The sequence below is a fragment of the Mesoplodon bidens genome (assembly GCF_964165515.1).
Source record: "Mesoplodon bidens genome assembly, chromosome: X".
NCBI classification, from domain to species: Eukaryota; Metazoa; Chordata; class Mammalia; order Artiodactyla; family Ziphiidae; genus Mesoplodon; species Mesoplodon bidens.
The window spans coordinates 84,990,651-85,003,635 of NC_138163.1; the positions used below are offsets into that span (position 1 = coordinate 84,990,651).

General features: G+C 38.3%; 1 protein-coding gene across 4 annotated transcripts in view; it reads left to right on the top strand.

The window, feature by feature from the left end:
- OPHN1 (oligophrenin 1) overlaps positions 1 to 12,985 on the top strand; it is a 643,672-nt gene that overhangs the window by 594,710 nt on the left and 35,977 nt on the right. For all 4 annotated transcript variants that reach the window (XM_081222445.1, XM_081222448.1, XM_081222447.1 and 1 more), the window contains 2 exons: positions 2,439 to 2,586; positions 11,927 to 12,250. In XM_081222445.1, the coding sequence (XP_081078571.1) occupies positions 2,439 to 2,586; positions 11,927 to 12,250 (472 nt within the window). The remainder of the gene's footprint in view (positions 1 to 2,438; positions 2,587 to 11,926; positions 12,251 to 12,985) is intronic.

Below are 12,985 nucleotides of genomic sequence, written 5' to 3' on the forward strand. Positions count from 1 at the left end.
GGTGAGAGTGGGCAACGTTGTCTTGTTCTTGATCTTAGCAGAAATGTTTTCAGTTTTTCACCATTGAGGACGATGTTGGCTGTGGTTTTGTCATATATGGCCTTTATTATATTGAGGTAAGTTCTCTCTATGCCTACTTTTTGGAGGGTTTTTATCATAAATGGGTGTTGCATTTTGTTGAAAGCTTTTTCTGCATCTTTTGAGATGATCATATTGTCTTTCTCCTTCAATTTGCTAGTATGGTTTATCACATTGATTGATTTTATGCAGCTAAATTCTTAAAGTGTAGCCCTGTAAGTCTTCAGAGCTCTCTGTGCAGGTATCTACTTTCTGGTACCCTGCCCTGAAAACTCTCTCTTCCTTGTCCTCCTCATACTTGCAACACAGTGTCTTCAGCTAATGGAGACTGCTGGGCTGCTCTGGGTTCTTCTTCCTGTATTATTGCCCGAAGAATCTTTCCAGGCTCTAACATGGAACAATCATGGGGCTCACCTCACCTCATTTGCTTTTCCTGTTTCTCATGGATCACTGTCCTTAATTGCCAGATTTCAAATGCCTTCAGAATCATTGTTACATTTTTTCTAGTTTTTTAATTGTTTCATGCTGAAGATGTAAATCCAATTTCTTTTGCCGTATTTTGGCTTGAAGAGAAAGTAGCTGTTATGGTCTTTTCAGAGGATAATTTGGCCTTTTATACCAGAATTTTAAATGTGTTTGTTTTCTGGCCCAGCAATTCTAGTCACTCTTCTAGTTGCTGGAGTTACAGCAGTGAACACGATGATATATTTCAGTATAGTATACAATCGAGTGGAGAGACAGACAACAAAAAACTAAATAAATATAGAATACAATATACTATGTTAGAAAGTGATAAGAAAACATGTTAAATATGGACGGGGGATAGGAAGCACTTGGTAGAGGGAAGCATGTCAAAGTGCTGATACATTTGCCTGGAAAGACTCACTGAGAGGGGTATATTTGATCGTTAATCCTACTGGAATCAAGAGTGCAAGCTATATGGATATCTGGAGGAAGAGCACTCCAGGTAGAAAAAACACTCAGTGCAAAGTCCCTGGTGTGTTTGATAAATAGCAAGGAATATTTGTAATAGCTACTATAGTGCCTAAGCAGGTGCTCACAAAATGGTAGCTATTTAGAATATTATTACTAATGGTGTTGGAACCAGAAATATGACCTAAATATATATGACCCCAAAGCTCATCTGCTTGCTACTATGTCATATTCTCTTTTCCATATAACGTGAGACATTGAGACATATACTGCCTTATGATTCTTCTTACCTTGTTCTCTATCATTGTGCAGCTTTTACACAGGCTTGCCTTGTGTTCCCATTCATGTAAGTTTGGTGACTGTGCAATCTATGTTGACTCTTGCCTGATAGAATATTGGGCTGTGACATTTCTCTTTGCACTAATCATTGGGGTTGATTTCATTATTGCAATGGACACTGGTACCCTTCCTCCATCACCACATATGTGTGTCTTCCCCAAATATTTTCACTCTGCCCAAAAGGTCATTCTCCCCAGGGACAGGAAGATCTTAAGTACATATGAGACATTATATACAAATTCTAATCACAGCTCCTCCCTCACTTATGCAGCACTTTTTATATCTTCCAGGGCACTTTGTTTTTGCCCTGTCTTTTTTGAATAAGTAATGCATACATGGTATGAAATTTTTAAATATCAAAGTGATATAGGGGTGAAAAATAAGTTTCCTCCATCCTTCCCTTAGCCACTCATTAGTCCTGTCTTGGGACAAACAATGCAACCAGGTGTTTTTTGTTTTTGTTTTTGGTGGGGGGTATCTTTTCAGAAATATTGAATGCATGTGGGTGTTTTTTATCATTCTTCACACCCCACCAATACCCGTACAATGTACCTTGACTATCCTTTTCACTTGATTCTCACTCACCACACCCTGTGATAGGTGGTGTTCCCCCCAATTTACAGATGAGAAAGCTAAGGCTCAGAGATGTGAGATGACCTTTATATGGGTTTTGTTGGCGGAAATAGTGACTTTTTTACAGTTTCCCAGGCAGTAAGTGGGAAATCCAGGACTGATGTTGCAGGTTTTTTAAAGTAATGGTCTAATTTGTTTTATTCAATGATCCATGTATTGGGCAGCATCCCATCTAATAAATAGAAGGGTGCTCTCCTGATGTTGCAGTTTTTGTCTGCATTCTTTCCTCCACACTGAGAAGTACCAGGTCCTGCACCTCAAACGTGATAGGAGATCTCTAAACACTTGCTGGTAGCTAGAGTGATTAAGAAAATCCCCACAATTCCTTTAATCATATTAGAATTGCTATGGCAGAATTTAGGTGTAATGCTGATGGGCATCAACTGGTAGTTAGCATTAGGGATATAAAAAGTTGATCTTTCTAATTATTTTCTGGAAATATTCTCCCTCTACAGATTTATTCAGGTCCACCTGAGGAAAGTACTGCACCTCCAGTTCCTCCACCTCGAGTGACAGCAAGAAGGCACAAACCAATCACAATTTCGAAGCGCTTGTTGAGGGAAAGGACAGTTTTCTATACTTCTTCCCTGGATGAAAGTGAAGGTCAGTACTGAAGTTTACCCTTAGCTTCTTAATAGTGATTGGAGACAAAGAGGCTATTGAAAGGAAGACATGGAGGCATAACCATCTTTTCTGAAAAGTTAGACATTTTCTGGGTCCTGGGCCAGGCAAGCCAAGGTTTGTAAAATTTGTACTCAGAGAGTGAATTATTCTTTTGGCAGTGGATAGGACAGAGATGAACCTGTAAAATCAGCTACCATTTTCCCTTAGCAGACCAGTGAAGGATACAAGGTGTTCTTAGATCTGTACCACAGTACATTGAGATGGGTGAGCAATGTGTTTTCTGAATGTTCTGAGATTTTAAATACAAATAGAGAACTGATGGCTGAATAGGAGTTTCTAGTGCTTGTCCCTTCACAGTAATATGAATTCAAACAACCATCCATGCATGAAAACCCCTTCATGAAAGCTATGGAATCCAGATGAGAGGTCAGAGCACCTGGGTTGAGTACAGAAATAAGAAAAGGTACAATGCAGATGCTAGAAAGGACATTTTCATATTACCCACGTCACCTTTTCCCCAAGCTCACACAGTGTAGTTCAGGGAGAAATCCCCTCCACATGGAGGAAGGAGAGTGAGATGAGCACCCAACTTTACCTTGGACCCCAGCAACAGACCCACCCCAATAAACCCCAGCACCAACCCATCTCCCATTTTTCCAGACTCCAGGCCAGCCTCCACCAACCCATGCTCCAGACCTGCCCCAGCACTAGGCCATTCTCTGCAGCCCCAGGCTCCAGGCCTGCCCCTGAAGACCCAGAATCCAGGCCCATTACATGCCAAGCTGGCCCCTGTGGCTCTAGTCTCCAGGATGTAACCACAGCTCAGCGTCCAGTCCAGCCTCCTGTGGATCCAGCCTCCAGGTCTGCCTCAGTGCCAGGCTACCCCCTGGACCCAGGCTTCAAGCTCTCCCCTGAAGATCCAGGATGAAATCTTGCCCATCTACTGACCAACGTACCAGACCAACCTACCCAAGGATTCCAGCAGCAAGCCCACTTCTGGAGCCTGCCAGGTGGCCTAACCAGAATCTCTGGTTGTGCTCCCTGATCAAAGGCTTTCCTGGGCCTCCCTGGTGGCGCAGTGGTTGAGAGTCCGCCTGCCGATGCAGGGGATACGGGTTCGTGCCCCGGTCTGGGAGGATCCCATATGCCGCGGAGCGGCTGGGCCCGTGAGCCATGGCCTCTGGGCCTGCGCATCCGGAGCCTGTGCTCCGCAACGGGAGAGGCCACAACAGTGAGAGGCCCGCATACCGCAAAAAGAAAAAAAAAAAAAAAAAAAAAAGGCTTTCCTTGCCAAAGCCAGGAAGATGTGCCTGCTTCTTCAAATAGGTAAACACCCACTCAAGGCCACAAGGATCAGGAATAATCATGGAAACTTAACACCACCAAAGGAACAAAATAAAGCACGATGAACTGATCCTAATGAAATGGAGATCTATGAACTGTCTGAAAAGGAATTCCCAATAATCATCTTAAAGAAGCTCAGTGAGCTACAAGAGAACTCAGACAACTAAACAAAATCGGGAAAATAATACATGAGAAGTTCAAGAAAGTTATAGAAATCATAAAAAAAGAGAACCAAAAAGAAATTCTGGAGCTTAAGAACACAATGAGTGCATTGAAAAATTCAGTAGAGAGCTTCAACATCAAACTCAAACAAGCAGAAGAAAGAATCAGTGCAGTCAGACAGGTCACTTAAAATTATCCAGTCAGAGGAACAGAAAGAAAAAAGATTGTAAAAGTGAAGAAAACCTAAGAGACATATGGGACACCATATACAAACCAATATACACATATGGGAGTCTCAGAAGGAGCACAGAAAGAGAAAGGGGCACAAAGCTTATTTAAAGAAATAATGACAGAAAAATTCCTAAATCTGGAGAAGGAAATGAACATCTGGAAACATGAAGCCCAAAGAAACCCAAATAAGTTAAACATAAAGAGACTTTAACCAAGACACATTGTTATAAAATTCTCAAAATTCCAAGACAAAGAGAATTTTGAATGCAGCAAGAAAAAAGCAAATTGTCAAATAAAAGGAAACCCCCATAATACTGCGAGCAGATTTCCCAGCAGAAACCTTGCAGGCCAGGAGAGAATGGGTTGATATATTCAAAATACTGAAAGGAAAAAAACTGCCAACCAGGAATACTATACTGGGCAAAGCAGTCCTTCAGAAATGAAGGAGAGATAAAACGAAGGAGTTGACTACCACTAGACTTGGTTTAAAATAAATGTTAAAAGATATCATACTAAGTGATGTAAGCCAGAGAGTGAAAGACAAATATCATATGAAATCGCTTATATGTGGCATCTAACAAAAAACGATACAAATGAATCTATATACAAAACTGAAATAGACCCACAGACATAGAAAACAAACTTATGGTTACCAAAGGGGAAAATGGGTGAGGGATAAATTGGGAGGTCGGAATTAACACATATACACTACTATATATAAAATAGATAGCCAATAAGGACCTACTGTATAACACAGGGAAATATACTCAATATTTTTAATAATAACCTATAAGGGAAAAGGATCTGAAAAAGAGTATATATATATATATATATATATATATATATATATATATATAACTGAATCACTGTACTATATATATAACTGAATCACTGTGCTGTACTCTTGAAAATAACAGGACATTGTAAATCAACTGTACTTCAATTAAATAAATAAATAAGACATGCTAAAAGAGGGTATTCAAGTTGAAATAAATGGACAGTAACAACATGAAAACATATGAAAGTATATAACAAATTAGTAAACATATTATAGCCCAATTCAGAATATTCTAATACTGTAATAGTGATGTGTAAACCACTTGTAATTCTAGTATGAAAGTGAAAATACAAAAGTATTAAAAATAACTATAGCTACAATAATTTGTTAATGGATACACAATCTAAACAGTTATAAATGATGACATCAATAACATAAAATGTAGGGGTAGGAGTCGTTAAAATGTGGAGTTATTATATGTAGTCAATGTTACTTTGTTGGCTTTAAACAGACTGCTATAACTATGTTTTATGTAAACTTCATGATAAAAGACCCCAAGGCAATCTTGAGAAAGAAGAGCAAAGTTGAAGGCTTTATGATTTCAAAATATACTACAAAGCAATAGTAACCGAAAGAGTATAGTACTGGCATAAAAACAGACATATAGACAAATGAAACAGAATAATGAGCCAAGAAAAAGTACACACATTTATAATCAATTGACCTTTGATAAAGGTGTCAAGAATACACAATGGGAAAGTATAGTCTTTTCAGTACATGGTGTTGGGAAAAATGGATATCCACATGCAGAGAAATTGGATCCTTATCTCACACAATGTACAAAGATCAACTCAGAATGGATTAAAGACATAAATGTAAGACCTATAGCTGTAAAACTACAAGAAGAAAATGTGGGGGGAAAGCTACTTGGCATTGTCTGGTCTGGGAAGTGATTTTTTTGGATATGACCCCAAAAGTATAGGCAACAAAAGCAGAATGGACAAATGTGATTGCATCATGCTAAACAGCTTCTGCACAGCAAAGGAAACAATCAAGAAAGTGAGGAGACAACCTACAGAATAGGAGAAGATATTTGCAAATCATATGTCTGATAAGGGGTTAATATTCCAAAATACATAAGGAACTCGTACTACTCAATAATAAGAAAAGAAATAACCCAATTTTTAAAGGTCAAAGGACCTAAATAGACATTTCTCAGAACAAGACAAATAAATGTCCAACAGGTACATGGAAAGTTGCTCAACATCACTGATCATCAGGGAAATGCAAATCAAAACCACAAGATATCCTCTCACACCTATTATATTTATTACAAAAAACTGACAAAAGATAACAAGTGTTGACAAGAATGTGGAGAAAAGGGAACTCTTGTACACTGTTGGTGGTAATGTAAATTAGTACAGTCATTATGGAAAGCTGTGAGTAGGTTTCTCAAAAAATTAAAAATAAACTACTGGGCTTCCCTGGTGGTGCAGTGGTTGAGAGTTCACCTGCCGATGCAGGGGACACGGGTTCATGCCCCAGTCGGGGAGGATCCCACATGCCACAGAGCGGCTGGGCCCGTGGGCCATGGCCACTGAGCCTGCACGTCTGGAGCCTGTGCTCCGCAACGGGAGAGGCCACAACAGTGAGAGGCCTGCGTACCACAAAAGATAAAATAAATAAAAGTAAAATAAACTACCATATAGAGTTGTCAACTGCCTGGCTGAGTGTTCAAGGCATACTCAAACACTGATACAGAGCCCCTTTGCAAACACTGGGAGTCATATTGGTTCTTAGGCAATCTCTGTCTAATCATTAGCTGACCACAAGGCTAACTAAGCAGTGTCTTTAGTGGCCACACTCAACAAAGAATACAGATTTAACATAAATGGATGAAGAAGTCAGTAAACAAACTAACAATAATAACTAAATAAACAGCAACAACAACAAACCTTGGGGAGAAGAGAGAATCTGAATTTCAGAGTTGCTATATTACTTAAACTGTCCAGCTTTCAATAAAAGAATTATGAGATATCTAAAGAAACAAGAAAGAAACAAGCATATCTAAAGAAACAAGCATATCTAAAGAAACAAGAAAGCATGACCCATACACAGGAAAAAAAAAACAAAAAGCAATCAAGTAATTGCTACCACATAACCCAGCAACTCCACTCTTAAGTATGTACCCAAGAGAAATGACAACACAGCTTCACAAAGACTTACATTTGAGTATTTATAGCAGCTTTTTTTCATATCAGCCAAAAACTGTGAGCAACCTAAATGCTCATCAACTGATGAATGAACAAAAAAATTGTGGTATATGCATACAATGGAGTACTACTCAACAACACATAGGAATGAACTACTGATACATGCATCATCCCCATCCTCCAGGTATATCAGGTTCTTTCAGGACCTCAAGCATGCCCTAATAATCCAGGCCTTTGCACCTGCTATCCCCTTTGCTGGACACTCCCTCGGCACCTTCACATGGCTGGGTCATTCTTATGCTTCAGGTCTCAGATAAATGCCACCTCCTCCAAAAGGCCCTCCTTAACCACACCCAAAGTGGCTCTCCTTGGTTGTTTGCCTCTGCCCCTAGTTTGTTTCACTCATACCACTTATTAACAGTTCTTCATATTTTGTGATCTTGTTACTTCTTTTTGGTTGCCCACAGAATAAAAGTTACCAACAGTGTCAATGAAAAAATATAAACTACCATATGATCCAGTAATTCCACTTCTGGGAATATATCCAAAGGAAATGAAATTAGTATCTCGAAAAGATATCTGCACTCTCATGTTCATTGCAGCATTATTTACAATAGCTAAGATATGGAAGTACCAAAGTGTTCATCAACAGATGAATGGATAAAGAAAATGTGAGAGATACATAGACACACACCCAGAAACACACACAGGCGCGCGCACACACACAACAAAAAATGGAATATTATTCAGCCTTAGGTACAAAAGAAGGAAAACTTGTAATTTGTGACAACATGGATGAACCTGAAGGACCTTATGCTAAGTGAGATGAGATAAGGGCAGAGAGATAAATGCTGCATGATTTCACTTATATGTGGAATCTAAAAAAGTCAAACTCATAGAAGCATAAAGTAGGAGGGTGGCTGCCAGAGACTTAGTGGAGAGTGAAATGGGGAGGTGTTTGATCAAAGGGTACAAAGGTTCAGTTATTCAGGATGAATATGTTCTGGAGATATGATACAACATTGTGAAGTTAATAACGCTATATTGTATACTTGAAGTTTGTGAAAAGAGTAGATCTTAAATATTCTTACCACAAAAAATTGAAAACTATGTGAGGTGATGGATATGTTAATTAGATTGATTGTGGTACTCATTTTACAATGTATTCATATATCAAAACATCACATTGTATACCTTAAATATATACAATTTTTATTTGTCAATTATATCCCAGTAAAGCTGGTGAGAAAATCAGCTCACATGGATTAAGTACCATGCTAGGTGGAATTAAGACAGTCCCTGGTCTCAAGGAGTTTATAGGCTAAATGGAGATAGATAGGTAGATAGATAGATAGATATAGATAGATAGATAGATAGATAGATAGATAGATAGATAGATAGTTGATAGATAGATAGATAAACAAATAAATGCCATTTAGTTGAATAATTGCTTAGTATGGATCCTGCACTCATTCTAAATGGGCCTCTCTCCTCACTACTCTGTTGAGACCTTTTTTGTCAAGATTACCAACAATCTCCATGTGCCACTCCACTATTCTTATCATACTCTGCCTGTGAGAAGCATTTCATTTTAGTGACTCTTCCTTCTTGGAACACTTATTCACTTGGCTTTCAGGACACCAAACTCTCCTACCTCAGTAGACATTCCATTTCAGTCTCCTCTTGGTTTTCCTTCTCTTCTCAATTTCTACATGTTGGAAGGTCCCAGAGTTTTGTTTTGTTTTGTTCTGTTTTGTTTTTCTCATTCCACATCTCTGTCTATATTTGTTTCCTGCGTGATCTCATTCAGTCTCATGGTTTTAAATATCTTTTAAATATGAGGATGATTTGCAAATTTATATATCTAGGAGGACTATCTCCCCTCTTCCCATCTCAAACTCCCTGTTCAACAACTCTCTTTAGATGACTCATGGACATTTCCAATTCAAAGTGTACAAATACTCTTGATTCCCTATTCCTCCTCAATCTACTCTTACTCTGGTCTCCCTCATCTAAGTAATTGGCAGTACCAGTCACCCAATTGCTAAGGTCAAGAACTTTGGGATGATCCTTGATTACTCTCTTTTCCTTTTACCTTACATCTAATCCGTCAGCAATTCCTCTTAGCTCTCCGTGCACATTGTATGTTGAACCTACTAATTCCTACTGCTACCTTCCTGGTAGAGCCACCATCATCTCTTACTTGGGTGGCTACAGGAGCTTCCAAACTATTATCCTTGCTTTTCTTCTTGCCTGACTATAATTTGTTCTCCACAGCAGCCAGTAAGATGTATATTCTTTTAAAAATGTAAATCAGATCATATCATTCCCTCTGGTCCAAATTTCCAGTGACTTCTCTTCATTTTTAGAAGAAAATTTACATTTTATTCTGCATTATATGATCCTCACTTACCTTTCTGATCTCATTTCTGAACTTCACTGTCTCTCTGTACCCTTTGTTCTCTCTGCTCTAATTTCATTGGTTTTGCTGTTCATTATACATGTCAAACTTACCCAAGGGCCTTTATATTTGCTGTTCTTTTGGTCCTAAACATTCTTCCTCCAGAACTTTGCAAACTTTACTCCTTCATTCAAATCTCAGCTAAATGACATCTCTTCATAGAGACCTTCTCTGAGTACTCTATTTAAATAGATCTTTCTCCTCCATTACTCTCTATCCTTTTACACTGCTTTATTTTATTCCTATCACTTGCTATTATTTGTTCACATGTTTATTATCTGTCTTTCCCATTAGAATGTCAGATCCACTTTTATCACCAGCCTATAGAACAATTCCTATATATCCCATGTGTTCAGTAAATACTTGTAGAATAAATGGCTGGGTGTATAGGGAATAATGAAGGGAAAGAGATCACCCAGTTTAAGGGATCACCTCCTTAGGAGGTGATCTGGCATTTAGAAGAAAGTACAAAGGAACACTGAATGCCTACTCTGTTGTTCCATACTCTCATTTTAATTGGATAAACTCATTTATTTGTCTATTTACAATCTCCCCAAATACACACCAGAAAATATAATCTCTATGCCAGTAGAAATTTTTCACTCTGTATCCCTAGTACCAGCATAGTATCTAGCATATCATAAATCCTCAATAAATGTGTATAATAAATGAATGAACTGGGTGTTAGTAGACCTGAGATATAATTTCATCTTGGCCACTAGCTTACTGAATAACTTGGGCTAGTCACTTCACTATTCTCGGTCTTAATTTGCCCCTCTGTGTGAGGAGTTCTTTGCGCTAGAAGATCACCAATGGGATCACCCACTCTAGATGATTTTCTAACTTTCTTTTAAACTGAGGTATAATTCATATGACATAAAATTCACCCTTTTCAAGTGTAGGTCAGTGGTTTTTAGTATGTTCACAAGCTTGTGCAAACATCTAATTCCAGAACATCTTCTTCATGATTTTTCTGCATCTATTGAGATGATCATATGGTTTTTCTCCTTCCGTTTGTTAATATGGTGTATCACATTGATTGATTTGTGTTTTTTGAAGAATCCTTGCCACATGCCCAATCTTGTTTCATCTATACCTCTACCGATTGCCCCAACTCAGACATCATGTCATTTCATCCATAAATGTTTCAATATGTACCTGTAAAAGATAAGAACACTATTTTAACCAAAATCTCAATACCATCATCGTACATAAAAGAAAAGAACACTAAACAAAATAGTAATTCCTTAAGATCACTATCTAGTCAGTATTCAAATTCTCCTATTTTTACATTTTTTTTGAAAAAAATCAGGATCCAAATAAGACCCATATATTACAACTGTTTGACATATCTCTCAGGTCTCATTTAGCTGACCAGAACCTCTGTTCTTAACCACTACACTCTGACCTAGGTTTTCTATTACCAAGGAAGGTGATAATTTCCTTAGAGCAGGAGTTCTCAATTGGGGGTACATTAACAGTTTCAGGGGCTTCCATGAATCTCTTAAAATTAGTTTTCAAAATTTTACATGTATTTGTGTAGGTTAATTTTTCTAGGGAGAATATCCTTGGCTCTCATTAGAGACTCAAAGCTTTACTTAAGAAACAAGACAACTGAAAAGCATATACTATTGTCACAGGAGATTGTAGACCACAAAAGCTAAGGGAAAGCCATAAAGTGGTGAGTTGAGGATGTCTTTATGAGGATAGAGAGAGAAGTTAAATTCTGTTAAGTGTATTACCTTGAAATTTGAGAGATCTTTATAAATTACTTTTGAGAGAAATAGAAATAGTTAGGGATTAAATGGTGCCTTATTTAAAAGTAATATAATGTACAATTGATTGGGGTCTCTTAAGTCCCTTTTTAACATATCCCTTTAAATAAAGTATCTTGGCATATTGTGGTTTTGCTGAATTGTGGTCATGAAAATAATACTCAGATCATAAATTGAATTCCCTGTTTTATGAGACTTGTGACTCCACGTAAACTGGAATGGGTAGAGACTGATTTTGTGGGATATCATTGATTTGTTCCATGACAATAGCTCCTTTGAATATGTGTATAACTTTGCAATATTATGTATACAAAGGTTATCATTAATCTTTCCTCTTTGCACCATCTTTTCCTAGATGAAATCCAACACAGAACACCAAATGGTACTATCATCAGCAGTATAGAACCCTCCAAGATGACACAACACCCCAAAACGCCTATACAGAGAAGTGGGGAAGCAGATCATGGGAGGAAATCCCCAAGCTGGCCTGTTTCAGATGGCAAGTTGGAATCCTGCCTCGAGGTGGATGTGGGGAAGTTGGTATCCAGGCTGCAGGATGGAGGCACCAAGGCCATACCAAAGGCCACCAATGGACCTGTGCCAGGCTATGGGCCCACTAAGGCCTCCTCTTTCCATGTAAAGAGACCAGCTCCTCGGCCCCTGGCTCACCACAAGGAGGGTAAGTGCTTGGGAATCCCATGGGGAAGAGAAATTATCTCAACTATTTTTTTTAATATTTCCCTAGAAATTGTTCACTTTAATAATTTCATTAAAATAACATAGAATTATGCATAGGATCTTACCAATTAAAAATATTCTCCATTGAATGGATTTTATAATCTCTTACTTAGGTTTTTTTTTTTTTTAATCCCACCACAACCCTGCCACTGACTTACCCCCTTGGTGTCCATATGTTTGTTCTCTACATCTGTGTCTCTATTTCTGCCTTGCAAACCGGATCATCTGTACCATTTTTCTAGATGCCACATATATGCGTTAATGTACAATATTTGTTTTTCACTTTCTGACTTACCTCACTCTGTATGATACTCTCTAGGTCCATCCACGTCTCTACAAATGACCCAATTTCGTCCCTATTTATGCCTGACTAATATTCCATTGTATATATGGACCACATCTTCTTTATCTATTCATCTGTCAGTGGGAATTTAGGTTGCTGCCATGACCTGGCTATTGTAAATATTGATGCAATGAACATTGGGGTGCATGTGTCTTTCTGAATTTTTTTCTGGGTATATGCCCAATAGTGGGATTGCTGGGTCATATGGTAGTTCTATTTTTAGTTTTTTAACAAACCTCCATACTGTTCTCCATAGAGGCTGTACCAATTTACTTTCCCACCTACAGTGGAAGAGGGTTCCCTTTCCTCCACACCCTCTCCAGCATTTGTTGT